General features: G+C 31.4%; 1 protein-coding gene across 1 annotated transcript; it reads left to right on the forward strand.

Moving 5' to 3' along the window:
* The first annotated feature begins 546 nt into the window (after nucleotides 1-546).
* On the forward strand, nucleotides 547-19,680 carry LOC123713268. The gene is made up of 3 exons (XM_045666867.1): nucleotides 547-2,044; nucleotides 16,632-16,765; nucleotides 17,552-19,680. The coding sequence occupies exons 1-3, from the start codon at nucleotides 860-862 to the stop codon at nucleotides 17,553-17,555; spliced, it is 1,323 nt and encodes a 440-aa protein (XP_045522823.1). The 5' UTR covers nucleotides 547-859; the 3' UTR covers nucleotides 17,556-19,680.
* Nucleotides 19,681-26,901: the final 7,221 nt, after the last annotated feature.

Genomic DNA, 26,901 nt, shown 5'->3' on the forward strand with positions numbered 1-26,901 from the left:
ATTTCCCTAGTTATATTATGTTATAGGTTCACAACCAATGATTGGATAAGGATTGGTTTACAGAATACCACAGATTTATACTTGCTTAAAGGATTAAATTAAAGCCTTTTAATAGAACGACAATCGGAAATTCCGCCCACTCTTTAATAACGAAAGTAACAAGAATGTGTTCGATATTTTTTTTAATAAAAAGTGCGTACACGTATAAATTGCTACAATTAAATTCGACAGTAATTAGGAGCTATTATTACCTTTTTATTTATTAATGATGAAGTGTAAATTATCTATATTATCTTTGATAATTAATTTCATAGTGCGCTATCTTATCTCATGTATCAACTCCCTTTCGATTCATAAGTGGACGTCTTGTTTACAATTGTAGTCACGCGAAGGATCAATGAAACATGCTGATTTCGATAGGGAAAACTGCAATCAGCCGGAGCTCATTTAAATGCAATGAAATCACGATGAAATTAATTATCTCCTATCGGCCGACCTTCAGATTTCACTACAGAAAGACAAAAGTGTGGCATTCCGTCACGTCGCGGACGCTAGTGGCATGGTGACGCGGCGCTGGAGAGAAATGCGGCCGAATTCGCGACGATTCATTTGACACAATGCCGGTTCATCGGCACTACCCGTCTACCTATACCCTTAGAGGCGTCTTCACAGGTGCGTAAGCGCAGGTAAAGCCTCCGCCCCGCACCCCCGCGGCGCCCACTCACCGGCCATCTTGAATTCCGTTCACTCCGGCTCGCGACTCGCGCCCGCCGCACGTTCAAGCAACGACCGCTCAAACTTTACAAATTTTAGTGTATTTAAGTGTTCATAAGTGTCATGTGATAGTGCAGTGTTTGAAATGGAGTCCACTCCGATCTGTCGGTGCCGTGTTTTGTACCTTGGCTCAGCGGTGCCGCAGCAGAGTAAGGACGGCTTGCAAGGCATCCAGGAACCTTTACGCGAATTGTATCCGGAAAAGGGAGCGACAACTGGCGGCATAGACTCGTGGCTTTCAGTGTGGTCAAATGGAATTTTGCTAGAGAATGTCGATGAGAGCGGCTCGAGAGTGTCGCGATTTTTTCCCATATCGAGCCTTCATTATTGCGCAGCCGTGAGACGTGTCAGTGTTGAGGGTGCGCCGAGATTTTTACCTTTAGACTCTCCGTTCGCTAGAGCGCCAGCGGCAAGGCGACCTCCTTTATTCGCAGCTGTTTTGCGCCGCACTCAAGGAATCAAAGTTCTCGAATGTCACGCCTTTATCTGCAGGCGTGAGGCGGCAGCCAATGCTCTAGTACGTTGTTGTTTTCACGCGTATGCAGATAGTTCATATGCTAAGCGCTTAGAAGCAGAGCGATCACCTTCACAACTGCCAGAGCCAGATGAAGAGGTTGAGGTTTATGACGGGGATGAAAATCATAAAGTTTGGATCGGAGAAGTAGAGAGAGATGACGCGAGCGACGAGATTCCACATCCGGCTCGTGCACCTCGACCTCGCCAGATAACCCGGCCGGCCTCTGTACCACCTCCGCCCCCGCCGCCTGAAGAGCCTAAGAAGAAGGGTACAACAAAAAAATCAAAAAAGAAATCCTCAGCATCGGCAGATGAGTTATATTCGACTCTGCCAGGTCCGGCGCCCATGATGAATGGTAGATCATTAGGTCGAGCCCCTCCAGCGTGGGCAGCGGCTCATCCTATGGTGTTGGTAGCGCATCCTGCTGCAACTTTGCCACATGCGCGGCCAGCTACTCTTGGGCACAGAGGTCGTGTCCCGGCTGCTTTAGCTCCAGGTCCCTATGGCCCAGTTCCTCCGGGAAGAGGAAGAATTCAATACGCGACCGTCGACCCAAGACGCTCAAAACCGCAGCCGCCTGCTCTCAAAGCTGCTCAAAGTATGACGACTTTGGAAGCTGTTGAAGACGCCGGCGGCATATACAGAAAAAAAGGTCATATGAACGAGCGTGCTTTTTCTTACAGTATAAGACAAGAGCACAGAAGTCGATCGCATGGATCTCTAGCAAACCTTAAATTCGCTGCTCCACCAGAGGTAAGTTACACAGATATATGTACTTAGGGTAAATAATAATTAAATATTATAGTTTATACTACTTCAATATGAACCAACATTCTTGCTACATACATTAATTTATGTAAAAGAATATGTGTCTTAATTAAATGAAATATTATGAAAATAAATACTAAACCGAGAGTTAAATTAGCAAATACATTTATTTCGTTATTGAGAATAATGACAAACATTTGTCATTAATAATTTAATCATTAAACTATAATTACCACTAATAAATTAGTTTCTAATGTTGCAACATTAACCCACATTAAGCTTTTGCGTAACCATGGTTATTGAGTATAATTAAAACTTATTGACGAAGTCGAAAGACGTTACAGCGAAGAAGAGATTGCGTTAAGTTTTGTAATATTTTTGGATTACTCAAGTCCACTAACATTGCAATAATTCTGTAGTAAATACACGCGTTACCAAGGCACGTTTTTTAAGCTATGCAGATAGTATTTTACTTACAAAGCCGAATTCACTTCCGGTGAGACTTCTAATGGCGGAAATGACCTATCATTGACTTACTATTATCAAGTCATAAGAAATTGAAATTTTGTTTATAATTTACATGACAGATTGTTCTGTGAGCAGACGAATTGATTGATTTACTTACAATGCGAATGTTATTATTGTTTTACTACTCCTAAGATAGTTTACGGTACTATCAATGCATATAGTGAAATAAAAATAACTAATGAAGGTAGAATAAAGTTTTTACCATTTAAAACAAAATCTTTAGAAATTGGTTTTTACTTCCTGTAATTTAAAAATAATTATGATTTAACTCACGTAGTTTAAGAAATATAGACGCTGATCAGCAATGCGGTTACGTCGATTAAGGAGGCTGGCACGCGGTCAAACCAGTTAGAAATGTCGCTATTGATGTTACCACAGATTTGATTCAATCGATATATAAATTACGTATTACGTTATGATTTCAATAAAAAATTTAAATGTTAACATAATCTGAGACATTTGCTAAATAATGAAAAAGACACTGTTTCTAGAGTAATTCCATCAACATATGGTAGTCCGCAATGTAGACTGCAAAACAGCTCAGTTTTGTTTTGTGAATTTGATACGCTACTTCATGATACTAAAAATTTATTATAATGATTTAAAAAAAAAACATTTAATTCTAGTATTATTAATAGTATTTATTATTAATTAAAAGTATTATTTTATTAAATAATCCTTAATTCCACGTACAGTTAAAGTACCCGCATGAAAGTACAATAATATCCGCTTAAGAATGTTCACAAATATCGTCGTTAAAGTTCATAATAGCTAAACTAAAATAAATTACTAAATGAATAAGCTATAGTTTGACTTCAGGAATTTGCATCGCAAAACACAGCCATTAATTATAAATATATTAGCTCATCATTACGTAATAATGGGATATAAAAAATTCATAGGCAGCGATTAATAATAATAGCAAATCTGTATTATGATGTCTAACACGTTATAACAATATAAGAAATAGTATATTTCGAAAATAGTTGTATCTTAATTTTAAATCATACAGGTGGTAATGGTCACGCAGTGATTTAAAAATTACCTGTATGCAAAATCGTTTAACATTGTACTGAATATATTAACATGCAATGTAGTAATAAACTCTTTGAAATGTATTGCAAACTCAGGATAACGATTTCGCTTGACCTCGCTGTTGCCTTTGGCTAATAATTATTTTGTAGTGAGGTACCGTTATTTAAATTGTCGTCGAATATACAGATGAAGTTCTTTTACCACCACCTAGAAGGCTATTAACCCTATTAATGGGACGTATTTTTGTGAGACAATTTTTATTTTGAAAAAGAAAGGAAACTCCATTAAAACCGTATAAAATGCGAAAAAAACACTACCTTTTAAGTGACTAACGATAACATAATTCTATTTTTTAGTATAGTAGTCTCCAGTATTTAGATATATTCTCTTCTGTATAAAATTATATTGTACCCAAGAATTTAGTTTTTAAGTTAATTTTAGGTAGCTGACATTTATAGATATTTGATAATACAGTATTGACGCGTTGAACTCTTTTCTATGATATTTTTGTATCTTTCAAGGCCCTATTAAACTCTACTCGTGTCAATATTTGTTTGTCTTATATATATATCTGGAACTAATTCCTATATATTATAAAACATAGTTAAACAATATAGATTAACAAAACATAACTAAATAACGTACATTTAATCAATCTTCCGACGCTATTGAGTCAAAGCCACGAGCTAAACTTGTCATAATAGTTTCTAATATAATAATTCCGAAAGTGTAACGATTGTGATTCGTGCCAAAAATTCATGTATTTGGTCACTTTGCAGTAAAAATCATTTCACCGAGTTCTCATTAATTCTCTAGACACAGTTACACTGCACTACTTTAGATGCGCGTGCGACCTATTGTCATAAGTACAAATTTACCTATTTTGTATTTGTTGAAAAGTGAACCTTATTGCAATGAAGTAAGAAACGACACGACTGTCTGTGGTGAATGAAGGCTAGGTGTGGGTATATTTTTATTAAATTTAAGACTAATGCCATAATGACTTTTATCACCATACATTATGGTAGATTATAGCTTAAAGTGTTTATTAATTATCACGCGAGTTGAACGGTCAATAGTACACGGTCAGTATGCTTTTCACTAATATATAAAGACAATAATATTATAATTAACCCTTTATTAACGAGTATATTATATTGTTAGGTATATAGTTCGCCACTTCGATCGATTTTATCGACCACGATTGTGTGTGATTGTGTATATTCTAAAAAATAACGTCATATTGATTTATGTATTATTTTAAATGAAAAAGTCAATATAAAGTATATGTTACATCCCTGCCATATTCCGATACGTCTTGATTTTGACAAATTTTGCAGGTCATTTCGACCTGCAAAATTTGCGCATACTTGACCGTCAAATTGGACAATGGGATTTTTCCTTTACATTATGTGTATATGTTTTGCATATCTTGGCTTTTTACTGTGATTGCTTTTGAATTCTTACAAAGTTCAAATACGACAGGTTCTGTGAATATTATTATGTCATGTAGGATGTAAGTAAAAGAGATGTTCGCCTACTAGAATATTAAGAGAATTGAGATATATGTATATATTATATACTATAAGAAACACGGCCTAGGTAAAAAATTCCTAACAAATACTTAACACAAATATAATTTCATATTTATTATTTAGACAGCGTCTTGTAACATGAGTATAGATGAAAAATAAAGGTCAATATGAACAAGGCATCTGGCTATTGTTTTGGAAAAGTAATTATAAATACAGTAAAACAATACAAAATCAAAATTCAAGGCTTTTTAAAACTTCAATAATAAAAGTCCTATAATTCTCAATGAAATTTCACTTTTAAGCCTCAAATTATACATGTTAAGAGGAGACATAGATATACCTTAAGTAAAAAAAGACAATTCGATTAAATATAAACCCTTTTAAAATATAAAACATTGTATGTAAAAGGTAGCGTAATTTATAAATTATAATTCCGATAATTATTATGGAATGAATGACGTCTTTATGTTCGGAGAAACCTTGAAATTCCAATGCTGCCTCTTAGCAGTTGCACAATCGTGTCAGTCATTTTGTTGTAATATAAATTTAGTACGAAACGTTTGGATAAAATCAAAAATACGCTTGAATTCTGTCATGAACAAGGGAAGTTGTGAACTACACCTTTTTAAATTTAATATAGAAATTAAGAATTACAAAAGACATTTATCAGATTCAACACGTTTAATTATCGCAGTTATTAGTTGAATTTAAAACTGCTTCCTGCTTCCTGCTTTACAACAATCATGTTCAAACATTGTTAATTATTTTAAATGAGTGATATTCACGTAAATAATAGTTCATTTCAGATAAAACAAATGATCATTATGCGGGTATTATAGTATACAGTATTTGTTATGACTAATTTTTTTCTAATAATATTACAAATACCTACTGGCAATACCAGGCTTTGACTATCTATTGGTTCGTATGAATATTTTTATTTATAAAACAATACTTTTGTTAATCCTTTTAATATAGTACTGATCTAGATCTTTTGTGTCGATGTGTTACATTATGTTTAAACAGTGTAAATTATGGCGCCAAATCTTCGTAATTGAGAAACATAGACAGGTCAGCAAATGTTTTAAGGGCTTGTAACAGTAAAATTGACATTGAAGTATCAATTACGCGCGTGCTATAAATTAAATGAGCGTAACGTGTATCACTCTTTAAATTGTACTTTGTTAGTAACGATTCAATTTGACAGTTGACCTCCGTCGTAAAACCATGGAGAAAATTCTACCTCAATGTCCCAAATATTTAAAATAAAATATTATGGAAATAGTTTTAACTTTATGTTTCATGTAGAAGATGTCCAAAATATAGGCAATCTGAATGACAGTTGACAGAGCAGTTTATCGCAGATTATAACTATTAGGAAGATTAATTCTATTTTCAAATATAAAATAAACTTATTGTCTGTTTAGAATTGACGCCTTCTGATGTAGTAGCGAATGAAAAAACTTGTAACGAACTCATAGGGAACATTAAAAATACATCGTAACAGAATTCTCACGGCCTCAATAGTATTAAACGTTTGTCTAAAGCTTTATTAGAATATGTATAGGTACTAGAAATATTGATTAACTTGACAAAAATAATGTACTTTATCATCTTTATATTACTATAGGTATCAAGTATCTTGTTTAAAGAATGTACCGAATGTCGTAACATACGTGGAATTTAAATGAGACTCGTTCGAAAGCCAGGATGTCCGATCGCTGCGGATACACTTTTAAAACCAGATATTTTAATAGGAATCACAAGAAGTAGGCATTGCAAATATTTTGCAATTATTCTTATAATTATTATTATAATTATTATTATTATTCTTAATAAATTAAGAATGAGCCGTGGATATTTATTAATTCTACATTATAAAATAAGGTCATGTTAAATTATAAAATATGGTATTTAGTTAAAATAACTAATTGATGTTCAATAGTTTCCTCCCTTTCTAATCATAGAAAACATTAAATTGTAATTTATTTAATTAAAAGGGACGATGGCCGAATACCGCGAGTTTTTTTTTGAGTTTGGGACGGACTTTGATATACGATGGGAGAGAGTGTGTACTTTTGTGGATACGTTAGCCACCAGCCTCAAGTCCCTTGGAAAAGCACAAAGGCTGGCGCGGCCGTAGAGCAGGCGAAAAATAAAAAAACTATTTCTCTATCGTTCTAGTCTTTCCTCCACCTTTGTTCGCTTTGGAGTAGACTCTTTTGGGCCGTGGAGTCAAGTGCACAGGCGTTAATTAAAGATTTAAGTTGGCACTCATACTAACGGTGACCCTAGAGCTGGTGCTTTCCTCGATCAACGAAAAAGTATCGCAATACAGCGAAGAAATGCCGCCAGCATTAAAGCTACACTGCCAAGGAGACCAAATTCTTTAAATTTATTTAAGTTATCTATCCATTTTTAATTATAAGTAAGTTAAGAATATTGTAAATACTTTAAAAATAAATATAGTGTCCGTAAATACGTCAATTGACTACTCCCTTGGAGTAGTAAATATAAAAGTTAATAACCTATTCTATAAGTAGCACCTATTGTAGTAGCTGTTATTATGAAATTTACTAAGTTTTCATCAGTGGTGTAGATTAAATATTAAAATAATTAAAAAGGAGAAATAAATATGGTATAATAGAAACGAATAATATTTTTAAATTAAGAAATAAAAGAGCAGAATATTTCACGTAATACATATTTATTATAATGTCTCAATAAAAACACGATGTAATAACATTGTTTAGTAATTTTCTCGGTACCCATTCACTGATTATACAATTTCACGGCGGCTCATGATGAAGGTAACCGTGAAATCTACATTTATTATGCGTAAATAGGGAAAAAAAATCGTTAAGCTATAGTTATACAAGTGAAATTTTATTATATATTGCGAATATGAATTTATAAACCTTAGTAAGCATCATTTTTCAGTGACAATCCTGTTTTATAGAAAACCTTTATATATTTTAGTTGTTCTATTCATCATAACAATAAAGTTATAAACGGTTTTTTTATCAATAAAAGTATTTAATTCTAATTATAAAATTGTCTAGCAACAAACTAATGCCACAGATCATAAGATGAAGAGAGAAAAATCTACATTTTAATACCAAATATGCCATGTACTTTATAGTTTCGATTACAAAATTATGCATTATGAAAATATGAATGAATATAAGCAATTGTTTATATAATATATTGCAATTGCTTTTTATTATTTTAAATTAATTGTTAATCCAAATTAAGTAACCAGTTACATAATTCAATTGAATTTATTGCCTGGAGGTCTTTAACTTTACAGTGCGTGTTCCGTCACGCATACTCATATTTGGAAAATTATTACAGTTAGGCAAAACTGTATCACTCTTGTTCTCGAAAATCATACTCTTAATAATCGCTATGTAAAGTTACGATATAAGTTATAACATTGTTACCATAGTAACACACTACTAATGTTAATTCAACTTATACAAATGTGTGACAAAAGAATGTTTTTTTTATAAAATCTTCTTATTACACTGATTTTGATAACTCATATCTGGAATTTAAAGGTTAAATGAAAAACTATATAAAAATAGAAAGCGATGTTACAATAGATATCATATTTTCTATATTTGTAATGAAATGAAAGCGGCTGTCATTTATTATTAGCAACGTTTTTCTTTTATTTTCTCATATCAGGTTTAATACTGTTACGAAGACAAAACAAATTCCTCGTTGATTTATTTGAAAATAAACCCTTGAAGAGATCTACGGCATTATCTATCTGATGCCTTAGCTCGTAACAATACGACAGATCCTCGAAAAGCGCTAATATAAACTTACTTTTCCGTAAATAAATTTAGAGTATTTGATTATTCTGTAGACTTGTTATAATTCTTTTTGTAAGCCAACAGTTTTTACTAAAAATGCCATCAATGGCCTACCATAATGAAATTCAATCTTATACATGTCTATGTGTGTGTGATGTGAGAATATAAACTTGATGTTGTATTATGCATATGATTTTATAGAATGCCTTTATTTCCGAAAAAAAAAATCAATATATATTAGAAAGAAGTTCTTGTTTTATTTGAGAAAAATACGAAGGTAGATTTGACATGATATGTGAGTGTCCATGGGTGGCGGTATCACTTAACATCGGGTGAGCCTCCTGCCCGTTTGCCTCCTATTACATATAAGTATCAAGATCTATGACTGCTTTGAACTTGTGGTTCTTTAACCGTAATTCTGACGATTTATCTCCAATACTATCAAACAAAGTAAGAACATCACTTACAATTTATCTCGTTTTCAAAGCAATATTAATTATTATCTATTTGAGATCAGAATCTACTTTGTTTTATCTATTGTAACATTCCTTAACAATATACGATAGATTTCATTGTAATTGCATTATTTTGTGTGAGTCTGTTATATCCGTGACCCTTTTATATCCGAAATAAAAATTTATACGAAGTTAAAAATTTGCAATCTATTAAAAGCGACATCAAAAAACGTGTACTTAAACCACGTACATTATTAAATTGGAGGACTCTGCGACTCATTTTAAATTAGCTTTGCGGCATGAAGTAAGTCATTTAGTGCTGGACCAGTGATCATTCAATTATTGTTGAAAAATGACCGTTAATAGGTGTGAATAAGGTGGCATATTGAAATGAGTATTTAAGAATTTCCTTCACGGTGCTTGAGCACATATTATGTCGACAAGTTGTGCCAGCATGCGTGGTTGCGCAACTATCTCTTGGTGTGTTACGTTATCAGCATAGATTATATGAATATGTGATTCAATGCTTTCCATAGTCATATATCGAAACCTTAACTTACCATTCGTACCATTATATTTATTTAATTATTTCCATTATATCTTACGTATCTAAATAGATAAATAAACGTAAACAATGTCGAATATTGTTATAAATTTCCTTCTTTACTTCTTCTGTAAAGAGAAACTTCGTATGTAAAGTCCTTTAAATAAGATAAGTTTTATTTAAACGTCTAATAATAAAATATTTATAATACCTTCAACAATATAATATTAGGTACTAGCGGACCCGATAGACATTGTCCTGTTTTAACTATAAATTTATTTCGAATTGGTATAATAAATAAACAATATTTTAGTAACAAAATGTTTATTATTCTAATGCTTTATGATAAAATTCTTTGTTAAATAAACAAAGATCGTGCGTATATAAATAGTTTTTTTGGTATTCCGAGACGGGAACAGATGACGTATAACTGGCTATGTGTAAAACATGGATTTTCAAGATTAATGTCACAAACAATTAGCGACTGTAATTATTTTATATGTACTTTATCAATGTAACTGCGATCGACATGAAAAAAAATTGAATTGTAAAGGCGCTATGCACTGAAATTTGAAAATTAAGAAAATTTGCTATCGTAACAAAAGTATTCTTAAATGTATATAATATATATAGAAAACTGAAATATATTATTAAAAGGTCCCTTTAGTCAAGGTTCCGAAGATACTGGTAGCGTTCCCCCTTTGATTATCTAGACTAATTCTTTGTCCGAGATATCGGCCATCTCTTCGGTCTCCAGTAATGTTCACTAACCTTTTAGCTATTTCCTTAAAAAGCCTCATAGCGCTAGGTCCCATGGACCAAGGATCTCGACACCGAATGGTTAAATTCATATTTGGAGCCTATACCCAAATTTGTAAGCCTTAGCTTTTTCAGCTGTTTAACAAGCCGCTCTGTTGTTTTTTGAAATTTAGTTTTAGATTCAAAGAATATTATTTTTAAATATTAAATACATCAACAAAAACAGTTTCTATTAAAAATGTTAGCTTAAATTAATAAAATCGCATATTTGCAACTATAAAAGGATTAAGCACGCGCAAGGAATTATTTTTTACTGCACAGACATCATTTTTATTTTTTCCCTTAAAAAGTTAAATTCTTCAAGCCTAACAACACCATAGAATTAACATTGGAATGATCGTGAGAAATGGCTTATCTTAAACCCGATGCCTGGAGATTGCATTATTTATCGAGTATCTTGTAATATGTGATAAATATGCAAAAGACTCATTTGCATGCATAGACCGGTCACATAGTTTATATGCAAGCTCACCATAAACGTAAATACGAATTCGTTGCATTTTTACATGTGCGATTAATGAAATGTCGCCTTAATTGCGACACGCAAACATAGACTTTAGTACTTTCTTATAAGGGTTAGTTGAATTGTGACTGTGTAAGCCCAAATGAGGCCGTTTGTGGCATGTGGGCTTGCCTATTGGAATGCCAGTTTCGAACTCATGTTCCTAATACTAGCCTACGGTTTCCGTTAGCTATTTCGACCTTTAACACAATACTTAAAGAATATTAATTCGTTTATTAATGTAGAAATTTGAAATAACCTATATATACTTTGTATACAACATATAATACTCAAATGGTTAAGTTGTGTATTAGATAAATATTAATTCATTGAATTTTATTTAACCTCAAATAACTACAGTTTATATTTTTTATTAATCTTCAAGTCACATTACAAGTTCGATAGTCTGTCTCATTTATGTATGCAGTCCATAAATGTAATTACATTTTATTTTTGAATAAGATTTTTATTATTTTTATTACTATGTAAAAATATTGAATGTCAAACGGTCAATGCTCTCAGTTTTGGCGGGAGAAACTTGACGGGTCACTTTTTGTGTGTTTTACTTTCTCAGTTGCAATCATTTACCTTCACTGTTAAATCAATAAAAAGTTTGCAAACATCTAGGTTCTATTTGAAAAATGAAATTAATTTGAATAATTAAAATATCAATTACCACGTACTAAATATGTCTTGCATTCTCGCATTTTACTTAACTTAATAAAAAAAGGATAACATGATATCTTATATCCTGTATACATTCCCATGTGTAATTTTAGCTCCTGCTCTCCTGTTAAACATGTTCAGTGGACGTAAGCTACTTGTATTATTTTCACCCAACAGACCATATTAGGCTAAACCTATAGAGAAAAAAAAAAGAATAATTTCAGGTTTTATACCTAGTTACAATATTTAGCTTTGGTTTTTAATATGATTTCTAGTGTACTACTTAATCGTCTGATATTTAGCTTTTTATCTCGATAGATATAAGTAAATTTCTCGTCGAATAGAACGAGTGGTAATAGATGTTATAGATATCGAATCCAGGCGCAAGTGTATAGTATATAGTATCTATACCAAAAAGTAAAGCTACGTGTTCTTGCAAGCATTAAATTATCTGTAAATTTGAAACTGGCATAGAGTTATAACTAAAATAAAAAAAAACTGTAACTCGTATTTTGTTTAAACATCAATGGCAATATTGTAAATATAGTGTCTGACAGATCTTAAAACCTGTTTAGTTAAAATTTAAGAGTACGGGTTGAGACAGCTGTGCCTGTAAAATCACAATAACCTTGAATGAGCGCGGTGCTACAATACTGAATGGATAGACAATAGCGTCCTACGAAACGTCATCAAATTGATATTTTAATAGGGACAGTGTGACATTGAAATGTATTAAAACTTTCTAAATATTTAAAAAAAAACACGATTAAATATTATTCATATATTTCTAAAATGATGTTTATCAACAGAAACATGAAACGAATACAAAACTAACTTAATATTTGAAATTGTAACACCTATACCCAATGCTATTTTTAAAGTTATTTCCTTATATTTATTATTTAATTTTAAACTTTTGTTTAATGTTAACTATATCTTATAGTAAATTTATTTACGTAAAACAACGAACGAGAAAAGTATTTGATAAAACTTTTTTTACATATTTAATATTTGTAATCCTGCATGTCAATTATTTTAGAATTACAATAGTATTTATGATATTAATAATTCAGGGTTATTTGATTGTCCATGTGTCTACCTTGAACGATTTCAATTGGTATGAGGAATTAGAATTTTTGTGGTCTTAATTAAAGGAAATAAAAACACACGATAAGTAATAATAATTAATTGTGTTTTGCGATCACACATTTAACCATCCCACAACACTTGTTTTTTCTTTACTAGGCTTTAATTATTTATACTTTATAAATATAAAACATTAAATACCGTGTTGGGTATATGATTCACCGAGGGTCTCGTATGTTAACTGTATGAAGACGATTTTAAAAGGATTTGATAGCTCACTTTAGTTCTCTATGGTTCTGAGGTCTGGCTTACTCGCACTCCATGTACCATGAACACCAATATCGACATTATTATGTACATAGCTTAGAGTGAACTATGACTCAAACAAAAAAATATTGCATGATAAATATACTAGTGGCACTACAATCGATTACAATGAGATAGTATGATGATTAGATGAATGTCTCAAAGGCGGGCGATATTTGTGAAATGTCACAACAAAACAATGACGTGGGAATTGTAGTTTGTAACTGTGCTCAATTTTATCAATTACCTAGTATATTTTTCTTATCTGTTGTATTGTTGCATCTGGCAATCCAAATCGTTACTAGCAATTATTTCAAGGTAAAATTAAGTTCTTTTTAATACTCTTTTCAAGTTTAAATTGTTTTTTAAAAGATCATGGCCTATTTAATATATTGACTATGTTTTCTTCATATAAAACTACTTATTTCATAGTAAACGGATTTAAATCAGTTGATTAACCTTTATATAGACTCTTGAGACAGCTGTTATTATAAGAGGTATTTCCTGTCCTAGAAAACTCGGTAGCCTTACGAATAATAATACTACATCGTTGTCACGTAGTCGTAAAAGACCAATAATGAGACGTTTAAAGTTTCGTTGTATCTTCAATAGTATTCTACGAACAATTTTACAACAACTTGAACAAGATTGGGTAAACATTTGTTACTTTATCAGGCGCAGTCTACAAAGTGCACTTTAAACAATTATAGAATTTATGATGAACGTTTGAAATTAATATTAATTTGAATCAGATGAAGCTTGAAGGATTTTTAAATTTAATGCTTAATTTATACTCTTCATGCGTATGTCGATATTATTCATTTATAATCGTGATGAACCAAAAAAATGACCTTTCGCTTCGATTGCGGGGCGTAACTTTGTCTTCTGAATGACGTGAATCGAAGATTTATGTATGAGATTGTATTGATAAGCTATATGTTATATACACCCGAAAATTACATATATATTCTTAAATCTTAAGCTGTAAAAAAAGTTAAAATAAAACTAATTAGATTAATTACATAACTCACAGAAATTACGTTTTAATTACTATCAGACTCATTCGGATGAAAATAGATTGAATGCTACCGGCACATAGGCTTTGTACCGTCATAGACCGAAAGGTATAGTTGCAATGCAAACAACTTTATAAACGTAAACTATATGTATGTATATAAAGTCATTGACTATCTTGTCTTGATAAATTATCAACGGGGTTAATGCGATGCTCGGGAGCTTACTAATGGAATGCACTTGATGTTCTACTGAGATGACGAATGAGAAAAAAATTAAAAAGAGATTCATCTACCGGTAGCTAATATTTATTTAGATAATTCTGCATGAGATAACAAATCACAAATGCTTTCACTCTCCGTAACTGTTAGTCCGAAAAGATGAAGGTCCGCCTCAAAATATCCAAGATGGCTGAGCAACACCAACAGGCTAGCGTAATCATCTATAAATGTTTTGTCAACGTCAACTTCCAAAATAAATGGACTACAAAGGAACTATTTTTAGCAAAAAATTCAATTTTTTTCATTCAATTCAGCATTTCAAAATCTATAAAAAATCACGTTAAGATCTGAAAGTAACGCTTGATCAGTTTAAAATTAACTGTGCGCTTCAAGTGTTGTTCATATGACATTAATGGCAATTCAGCTTTCCATCTAAACCAGCCTTGCTTCTTTATTGCACAACATATTTTTTTCACACATTTGATACGAATTTCTAAATACCAGCATTTTGAACGTGAGATTCAGCGAGAAAACCGTGCAATTAACAATTTGACGCAGTATTTCCTACATATTATATAATAGATACGTAACATTTAGTCAGATCAATGATGAATTTCCTAACTATATTTAATATATGTTACGTAAACTGAATTTTTCTAGAATAGTTATATCAAACAACGGATTGGATTTACGTAGATCCATATGCAACTAATCGTTTTGAAATTTGATATTTTACACGAAAGCTCGTAATTTACTAAAGAGAAAACTGTATATTAATAATTAGTATAGTATTGTCTTTTGTTAAAATAGCTTTTACACATCAAGAAAAAAACTTTTTGAACGGATGAAAGCTATGTATTATTTTTAAAGCGTATTTTCAGTTTGCGTGTTCACGGTGACTGAAGACGAAAGGTGTTAAATGTCAAAAAGTGTTTTTCTTAATAATTAGTATCTCAATATTTGAATACGAAATACTTTTATCATAGATGAAATATTTTTAATTAAATTATGATAAGTATAGGCCAAAGGCAATTAATAAATGCTTCGTAAGTTGCGGTCTATAATGAGGATCTATCAAATTTCTGTAACTTAAAAGATAAAAAATAGCATAGAGTGATCAGTCAGAATATAGCAAGAATTGATTAACAACTTTTACCTTTGCGTTCACACTTTCTTTTATTTCAACATGTCTGCAGATGTTTGGTCGGTAAATAATGCTTTGTAGTTTATGGTAATAAGGAGTTTTACTTATCAAAATACTATAGTCCCTGGAACGTATTAGTTATATTAAATACGGTGAAAACTAGTGCGTAAAAGATGTTCTACTTTAAATTTTTAAAGAACAATTACTTATTCCAAACGAAAGTCATATTATTAAAAGAATAATTTGTCGAACAAATAAAACAACGTCCCTGCTACATACTTTCTTTAAAAAAAATGTTTACCTGTTGTAGAGTAGAGTAGCGTACTCTGGCCGAAATGATATTCCAGGATTTCACTAAATCTTTTCTCGTATTAATTGTTAATGATATCAAATTGAGAATTGTGTATCGTTGTGCAAGTACCGTAGTTGCATTGCTGTCAATATAACACCAGTTATCGCAGGATTCACGGCCCACTTCTGAAATGGTATTGCAATGTAACGTGTATCGATATGCAGGAATTCGTTTTGGAAATCGTTTTCGAATTAAAATTCTCTAGTTATTCTATTTCGAATATGGGCGTGTACTTCTAACGTCATTAGACGTTATTATGACAGATTTTGTTGGAAATCTTCCGTATCTAATTGTATACACTTTCATAGAGAATTTTGTAACAGTCGCGTACAGATTAGATAGATTTTACCTAGTTTTATTTATCGGTTCAATAAACTATTACCAACATGATATCTTCGTTAACTTTTTGACAGCTATACAGTTTTATTTGATATTCATAACGACGAATATGATTATTGTATCAACAATATAAGTCCTTTACCAAGTTATATTTGTGGTATCAGTATAAACCCAAAATATTAATAGTTTCATATTTCGATTTCAGGTGGAGACAGGTCGTGAAGAATTGAAAAAGGAGCGAGAGATCATGCAGCTGGTGGCTGGGCTACAATTAAACTCAGACGAGATCGAAAGACGCGAAATACCACCACATATGATGAGAGGGCGACATGCGCCAAGGTACATATAAAAAAAATATAAAATATAAATTTTAACTAATTAGGATTTTGGCGAGCTCTTGTAACTCTCGTTACTATTATAATGTTATTGTCCCATTGATAATTTCTAATGGGTGGTAAGTGCCTGGTAGATAGTATTGGTGACCCCAGAGCTGGTGCTTTCCTCGATCAACGAATAAGTATCGCGATACAGCGAGGAAATGCTGCCAGGGTCAAAGGACCATACTTTTTAATAATTTTTAATTATGTTTAATATCTTTAATTAAGTTTGGGACATTAACATTACTTTTCAAGTCAGTTAAAATACCTTTATAGCTGGAAGTATTCCACGGTCTGCTTCACAAGACATTTTCATTTCTGAATTAGCGTACGGTCGAATCAACTCCCGTGGGGTGTCTTCCCTGGGAGATACGACCCAATGCCTACTAATGTTTAAAAGGCCTGCAATGTATCTACTAAAATAGGTGTCCGTGGGCTTTTTGTGGGTGACGACAGCCCCTTTTTAGGCGTCCCATAGGCTGGTTTGCCCACCTATGCTATAAAAATAATAATACTATAGTTGAATGGAACTGACTTTTTCAAAATATGTTTCTTTGAGAAGTACTATTGTAAAACCACTACAGTAGAATTACTATCATACTGTAGTGATACCGTATGATAGTAATCGGATACTTTCAGAAATTTAAATAACATTAAAGTAAATGGAATTTCTTTATTCTTTCCTATTTCTTCATATAGTTATCGCGTAATGTTTACGTGGCTATAATGTTTCATTTCTGAATTTCAGATAACATCGTGCCAACGCTGGCAGTGCCATCTTAACAAATCGTTTTGTCCCGACGAACAGGCTAAACATTGTTCGACAGTACATAAACATACATACGATATTAAATATTGTAACTAACAAGTTATTGGAAAATGTTAGTCATACGAGGTTAAAGAATTAAGTCCTGTACGAGTCAATACTGTATCTAAATAATTTATAACAAAAAATTCGATGTTTTTGTACGGCTGCGTTCGTTTTTATTGATTTTTATACATGAAAATTTTGAAAAAGCGCATATTACTTATGTACCTTTGTTGAAAGTCCGGTATAAAATATATGTACACACTGTTTGCGTTAATAACAACAATATAATAATACATTGATACACCGCAAAAAGTTTATATACAGATAACGCTATAAGTATATTTTCTTTAAAAGGATATATGGTAATTTCATTTATTATATAATATCATAAAATACCAGTTAGGACAACTTTGTTATCGAATATTGTTTATCTTCAGTAAACGAGTGTATCTGGCAAAATAAATATTGCCAATATTGATCTGAAATGAATTTCTGAAAACCATTGTACAATTTTATGGAGTAACATAATTAAATTTTTCCATTGTCATGGTGTTATAATAAAAACCTGCTCGTGTAATCTGGATCTGTAGTAGTATTAAATTAAAAAATGCCAAGAACATAGTATTATTCAAATAGCAATGTCAAATTCTTTTGAATATTTGAAAGAAATCCGATAAAAAGTTAAGAGGGATTGTAGTAAAACAATTGAAAATCGGTAGAAAAATTACTTATTCTTATGTTGATATTTAGAAAGTGCCAAACGGTACTTCGTATAGCGAGAGGCCCTTTGTATTATGGTTATGACTCATAAACCTATGTATTGATTGCTTTGTAAACACCTTTGTTCTCTTAGAAATCTACAATTTGGAAAATAATTGGAATTTAAAAAATATTCATAATATGATCAAAAACTATGCTTTATTAATTTATTAGCTAAAGGTTGAACATCATTATATTAAAATTTAAGTTTCGCATGTTAAAACACCTAAACATCAACTTACAACGACAAAAATTTTCCTTTCATCCAATCCAATCATCATTTTCAAAAAAAATATGCACTCTAACTTTATTTAACTTTTAATGAATACAGTTGTAAAATGTTATTTCTTCAACGAACTTTGTATTTACTTCACAGAAATGTTGCAATTTACCATTCACTTATTTTTACATAATACACCTAAGAGGGTACACGACTGATCATGGAGCTCCAAGCTAAAACAAAACAACCAAAGATGTTATATCAAACTGCATCTAAATATTACTTATAAAAAAATTCAGCAGGTTTATATTTAATGCTCTAGTATTTAAAACCACCCGTGTCTAGGAACTTGCCTCAGAAAATAAGGTACAGAACATCTTACTTACAGGGACCGTAGACAAAAAAAAACTTTGCAAATGGCGTGCTCAATCGGATTAGTGATTGTATTTTTGTTGCCAGATGTGAAATAATATATCTCCTTACTGTGTTAATACGATAGCGTCAAGATTGTTGCAAACTACTTTCGGTCGAAGGACATGAAAAGGGATATGAAAATGTTAAACGATGTGCAATGGCATATGACGTTTCCTTGAGATGTGTCGATGTTATAAACCTGCAGTTCGTGCAGTTTTCTACTTGAGAAATTCCAACTTAGGCATTGTGAATGAACATAATACCCTTAAATATATTCGATTATGTATTAGCATTACTAATAATATAAGTTGTACCTAATATTTACTACATTGTAACCTCATTTAAATAGAATCCAAAACTGTACATAAGCATTGTACAAATAATAAGAATGTATGTAACAAATAATATTTATATTTGCATTTGTTATATCAGTTACAACACGTTAATAATTATAAATAATTGTAAGTATGAATTCTGGTGGCATGTAAATAATGCATGTAGGCTATGAGTGCCATTAAAGTTATTGATTTCTTTCATACATCGAATATTACCTGTATTAAGTATAAGGTGAAGTGTGTACAGAAATTAAGATAATGTAAGTTTTGTTTATTTTAGATAATGATGTATTGAATGTATGCTTAATTTCACATTGAATTATAGGTTATTATAATAATTGAGTTTTTTTTCTACCATGAACCTCCAAGTCTTTTAACAGTTAATATATTCGTCATATCTCTAACGTTAACTAGGTCGAGTCTCCGGAAAGAGAACCGTTGTTGGATTTGATTACTCAATAGAAATAAATAAATTATATAATTTCTGAGAATGAATGAAAATACGCGTAGCAAATAAGATATTAGTTTGCATTATCGCTACTGAGGTTCTGTTTCCACACACTAGTCGATTTCCAAACAGTAGTATCACGCATTTTAAAATCATATTATGTACCTTACCTTCTACGAATTTCAATTCCGTAGAATCAATATAGAAATGTCACTACTCACTACACACTAATTACTACCAGTCACTCAGTATTGAGTATGAGTCGGACACTAGTACCTATAATAAGTATGTGTTAATTTTGGTTTTTATTATTATTAACTTGGTATGTTATATTTACTAGTTTGATTTTTTCTACTTGTACATCTTTGTACGTCATTTTAATTGGCTTATTTGTATAGATCATTTTTATAATACATCATGATCTTTCATTAAAATTAAGTTTTTGTGGTGGAATGATCCATTATAATATCATATGATTTATTATTATTATAATTAATTTTATCTATTATTATTACATTTTTAAATAAGATAAGGCTATAAGCGCCCTCTACTAATGTTTTGTTGAACCTATAAATATACATAGATTGGTTTTCATTATAATTCTAGTAGTGCTGGTGTACATTTGTTGTCAATAGTTCATCTTCATTTTATCCAGGTGGCGCTATAAACAATTAGCATGAATCAAAGGTAGCAACATCTCACACGGTGTCAATGGATGCGATTTACTTCAAATTAGGAAATTCTACTTTTGTACTAAATTAATTGTAGTGTTGTTTGATTCAAATTTTATTCTCCTATAATTATAGGAGTGGAACATCCTTAGTGGAAGATGCCTATGCTAAAAGGCACATCGAAACGCGAGATATTTTATAAACGAATTTGCTAAAAGCTTGTTACTATAACATTGTTAAGCTTGAAATTCGAAATATTCTGACATATGCTTCCGTCAATATACAACCGTATTTATATTTCGCGTATTCTTAAGATATCAATTTTTATTGTACGGCAATCAGGCTTTTGGAATGTACCTATAAATGTATACAATTCAATAAGCAAAACACCTGTTGTCATAACTTGGTGTAATTAAGGCCTTAATTCAATTAAAGAGGTGTTCAATAAATAGTGATAATGCGACACATTCTGTTTGAAAAAAATATACTGTCAGGCATAGCCTAGACATTATATAATATATGTCGGTACCAACTACCTTAATTAACCGTTCAATCTAGCCTTTTTACAAAACAGCGCCATTTAACTAGTGTCCTGAAGAAAAAAAATAAACTAGCTGGATAATGTTTAGACTATTCGAATGCTAGCGTAGAAAGGAGAAATTAACAAGATAAAACATATGACGGAAAAACCTTTATTTAATATTTTTGAATGATGACTAAAAGTAGGGGAGCCCACGATGCTAAATGGGGATTTACTCGAGCGTCATAGAGACCTATTGAGTTGCGAAGCTTAGATAATTATAAGAACAAAATGTTATATATACCTTTCATCGGTGGGGGGAGCAGCTTTAGACTATCAAAAAAGTAAGAAAAAACTGTGCCATGGACATACTCCTACTACTCATATGTCCTACGTATTTTTTAATGTACTGATTTTTTATTTACGTATGTTATTATGATTGTTTGCTTGGTGGGAGTGGCCGTACGTAAGGGTTGAAAATGAAAAAAAAAATATTATCGAGCGCGTCACATTTTCTAAGTGGAGTGTTAAGTGAACCTTAGAAAAGCTCTCATCTCACAATCTGACGATTTGGATGTGACGCAAACTCACTTTATGTTAGTTAGTAGTAGTAGTTAGTACTCATAGGTACTATATTTTTAAACGAATATAGGCATCATGCAGCCGCACGTATTAAACTTTATCGAAAAAATTCATACTTCGGCTTCTGGAAATCGTTATATTATTTATTTTTCGTCATCCTTGAATTATATCCTTCAATATAATAAAAAATCAGCCACGCTCGAAAAAGTCGAGTTGACGATATTTTTTTACAATTTTGCAGCCCACCTGCAATCTATACATCACTTACAAATTGTTCGATTTGTGAAATATACACTTCTCCTTTATCGTTGACGGGCGGCCATATATATGGAGCTCATATTTGGTAGGGATACACAAATATACTTAAGAGATACTTACCGGGTACAAGATATCTCCCTGTATATTAATCTGCCACACTGGAGTAAATACCGAAATTCCGTCTGGGGCTCCAGCTATAATAAAATTTAATTGCGTCAAACTCATTTTAAGTTTTTAATGAAAGACCCTCAGAGACTTTATCAATTAAATTAACGTCTTTCTATGTTTACCTAAATAATTTTTACCTGTTCGGAACGACTTCGTTTGGCAACGTACATATTATTGCAAAATTTTCAAGTCGTTTTTCAACTTTTTCCATAAATTTTTCTCTATTACAGTTTAATGAAAATTGTGTCGTAAATCCCTTAGCAGTTTCAAGGTTACAATCATCGATACGAGCATTTATTATATAAAACTAGATACGCTAGATTATAATTAGAAATTTAATGAGCATTTGTCTTAATCGCCGTTGGTTATTGAAGCGATAAGTATACTAGAGTATAATTATGAACCGGATAACGGGATGCTTACTCGATGTTGAGCCCAGTTGTTTTACAAAGCCGGACATTACAGTTTTGCTATTTAGTTAGCAGAAGGCGTAATTTTTTTATTATTTATTGGTACTTCGTTACATTAAAAGAAAAACAAATAACATAAAAATTTGAAGGGATGCAAAGGCCTTATCGCTAACAATCGATCTCTTCCACCGTATTAAGAAAAATCTAAATAAAATATTATAAAGGGTAATTTTAATTAGGAGACTATCTTAATAAATGACAGTCGACCGGTTTGTATATTATTGTAAAACAGTTGTGTCAATTAAAATGTTATGGATTTTTGTTTTTGGTTGTATACAATTCTCAAATTATCACTCTCAAATTTAAGTATCATGCATATTTTGTTTTTGCCAACGCGTTTTTAATCTGCACCCGTAGCATCAAAACAATAATTTTTTGTCTGGAATACGTATGAGTGACTCAGATCGTGGGCGGATGTAAAAAAGAACGGTAGTGTAGTAAACTTCTATATCCGTTGTATTAATAAAATAAAATCTTTTTAAATAGATGCGTTGCTAATGGCTATGTACTTTTTAAATGATTTACAAATAAATTCATAAATTATATCTCGATAAATGTTTGTAATTATCAAAAATATTTAATGCAGAAATTATATCATGTAAGGGGCTGATTGAGGAAATCTAAATTACCTGCTAACTATGTTACAGCTGTTATGATAGAAGAATGGTAAGTCTATAAAGTTGTAAGCAGGGTTAGAAATTGGCATATAAATCCTGGTGCAGGGAAAAGAAAGAAATAATTTTTATTAACACAATGTAATTCCTTTGAGGCTTATTTGGGGTTCTATCATTGTTATATAAGCCTCAAGTTCATATTAACAGTAATACGTAGGAAGCTAATCAAAATGGGTTTTATCATCTCAATTTCAAATCTATTATTTTTTATTTAAAGTCAGTAATGCCTAAGACAAACTCTCTAAAGTGCTTCATAACATTAAATATTTTTTTACCTGGGTGATATATTTTTTTTTATATTACAAAATTTCGTATGTAGGATCAACTTTCGAATAACATAAGCAATAGATATAACACCAAACGCCAAAGAAAAACTTATTTTCTATGGCTTGCATAAGTATCAAGTTTAATTGGCTTATAGTAACAGACCATCAATTACTTTTAACTTTTTATAGACTATGAACCTATGACCCTAGTTTGGTCTGGAATTCAGATGGGCAAACCATGAACATGAAATAAATATATAGATAGATATGCATCAAAAATCATCGCCATAGTAGTGCAAAATATTATCTACGATAAAAGAGTAAATTCATAATTTTATTTTCTTAACCTTAACTCGCTAGGGAGCAGCTAAATTAATCTCAACTTTCACGGATAAATATTTATGATACCACCGTATACTACTACTATTACAGAATACAGAATAATTTAATTACTCCATAAAACGTAATTACATAGTACTATGAACACAATTTAACTATGCAAAATTTGCGAAAGAAACTTAACGTAACTTCCGTAAGTAAACAAGAATACTATAAATTAAATTACTATAGACCATAATATAAGTTACTACAAATTCGTAAGGAATAAAAATAATATATTCTTTTAGATTTAAATAAACAAAGCTAATAATTCTAAATATGATTCAAAATAAGTAGTCCATAGAAGCGGAATCAATTGGAAAAAAATGAATTAATTATTTGTTATCTTTATCATAAATATAATATCGAACATTTATGGAAGCGCTTGGCTGAGTCAAGTATAGCACCGTTGCATTTGTGGAGAATGTAAGCTTCGAGTAGTTGACCATCGTCCGGCAATCACAAAGCACGCATCACATATACAACCCACATGCAGTCTGCGGCTGGCATCCGAGGAATTTGAAGTCAATAAAAAATAAACGTCTATGATCAGTTCCCGCGCTAATTGATTCCATTTTCAAATTGTGTTGTGTTTTAACTGTGTGTGCGTAATTTGCAGTTTATTTTGTTTCATTTTTTCCGGATTTATGTAATCAAGTTTGGATTATTCGTAAACTCCTTATAATGGTAAGTGGTTTTACTTTAACAGTTTCTTTAGACATTGGGTTACTTGTATTGTAAATTTTACTTTCGTTCCGTATGTTAAATTTGATTTTTATTTGCGCAACTTAACAGTTGCTCGTTCGATGAAAGAAAATTTTGTTAGAAATCCATCATGTCTTGAACTTAAACTTATATTAGACTTTGAATGCTGATTACCTTCTACTGAAAAACCACCAACGATTTTGAAAAATATTTTGGGAACTGGATTATTATTATCATATAACCAAATAGTATTAATAAGCCAACGAGCGATTTCTTCCAGGCAACTGGACAGAAAACAAAATAGTACTGAGGATGATATATGAATAATTATTATGACAAAGCGTGAAAAAATGTGGTTTTCTCAAATTCTTTAAGACAGTGTATATAGGCACGCTATTAACGTAGCTTAAAATAAGAGACACTGTTACAAAACATATCCCAGTTTTAGTAGTCTTTGAATATTCTTTATAAACTCGCTAGCACTTCAATTGCGGGAAATGGCATTAGTTAGGAAAGGAAACGACCAGTGAAAAATGAATATTAACATAATAAAACGGAAAAACCCAGCGGCAGTACCAGATTTTCACCAGATTTCTACCTGATACATGCCGTCGATTTTTGAGTCTAAAGCACGCCAGTTTATACCATCATGAGGAAATATGGTAATACGAATGAGTGTTAAATGCGCAAATTAGAAAGAATAATAAATTTCTGTATAGCCGTGATTTGAACGCATATCATCGGGGTTCAGAGGCGCAAGCTAAAGACACCACTGCTCTTAACAAAACGGAAGGATAAAACTAAACTCAAACTCAATTGCCTTCCTGAATGATGATGTTAAGTTATGCATACAGACTATTACGTCGTAGAGTAATGCAGATACTTGTAAGCCGGCTTGTATCCGAGCCTGGTGAAAAGATTAGCTAAATTTTTGGTGATAGCTGAAGCTAATTTTGTTAACCTAAATTATAATTGTTTCCGCCTATGTATATACATTGGTAAATGTTGTCATACATTACACAGACTCCGTCGTCTTCATTTATAAATATACAGTCTAATCATCAAAGTTATTTGGAATATTCACGCCAAACATATTTTTTTAAAGATATAATTTGTTAATTTTTTTCGGATAACTTAACATTAGGTGTGATTGTAGTCAATGCTTCCAAAGACGGATAAAAACGTGTTTGTTTAAACAATAATACAATTCCTATTAAAAACATTTTTGAATCGAACAAAAACCTAAGCAGACGAGCGCATCGAATGCGTTTATTTCTAATATATGCCATCTATTCATTTCAAATAATAATGTAGACGATAAATTATGTTTGATAACAACAAAATAATAGCTCTATTTTGAAGATCTTTTTACACTATTAGATTGACAGTATACCTATAAAATATTATAAATGAGAAAGTGAGTTTTATTTACATATATTTACATATTGTTATGTTTTTACAGTTTAATTGCAAACGCATAGGTTTTATAATAAGTATATATTTGAATAAGCTTCTTACAATGTTTATTTACAATATTTTAGTTCTATATTAGGGACTATACAACGTATTTATTATTTTATTCTGTGAAGTCTTGGCTTTACAATTCAAATTTAACATTGATAAGTTCAAGAACACGCCTAAACGCTTCTTTGAACCAAAAAGGCGTATTACCAGTCCTTGTAATCACTTAAAAGAACATTAAGTTTGTTACGTGTTAATCACTCTTAAATTAAACAAATAATAGTATATATTATATATTTTGAACAAAATCAGTCTTCGTCGAAATTAAACTCCAGGATAGTACTTATTAGGTCAAGGTAGGGAAGACATATTATTCAAAAGTATGCTTCATTATCATCGAGTCGACTAATCACTACGATGTGACCGTTTTGTGTATCGTGAGTAAAGTGTAAAAATCAATTTATTTAATCATTATTACACATTAAGAAAAACACTTTTTGAACGGATTGAAGCTATGTATTATTATTAAAAACTTATAATTATTTACATAATTCTAAATTTTAACTTTTTTCCGACGTTTCGAGTACTCTTCAGCGTGCGTGGTCACGGTGACCGTTTAATAATAATACATAACTTCAATCCGTTCAAAAAGTGTTTTTCTTAATACTTTATTTTAGTCAAATATTTTTAGTACATACTAATGACTTGTTTTTGTTTCCTAGATCAAACGGACTAATGTCAGGAACTAATGGTTCAGATTTTAAAATTACGTTTGTCTTATACAACGGGCTACGGGCAAACTAACTCGGTTGAAACTAGGGCCTAGTTTTTTATATAACACCAGCCACCGATTACGATTTGAGTAGTTATTATCATACATAATATTTCAGTGGGGCTACCTCAATATACATATTTGCCTCGGATTGCATATATTACTTTGTTCTACTTTATAAAAATA

This window comes from Pieris brassicae, chromosome 8 (assembly GCF_905147105.1).
Source record: "Pieris brassicae chromosome 8, ilPieBrab1.1, whole genome shotgun sequence".
Taxonomy (NCBI): domain Eukaryota; kingdom Metazoa; phylum Arthropoda; class Insecta; order Lepidoptera; family Pieridae; genus Pieris; species Pieris brassicae.

Bases quoted from the DNA above. Each gene is read 5' to 3' on its own strand.
- LOC123713268 (XM_045666867.1), top strand. From the start codon at position 860: ATGGAGTCCACTCCGATCTGTCGGTGCCGTGTTTTGTACCTTGGCTCA. The intron at 2,045-16,631 runs GTAAGTTACACA...TTTCGATTTCAG, and splicing joins AATTCGCTGCTCCACCAGAG to GTGGAGACAGGTCGTGAAGA.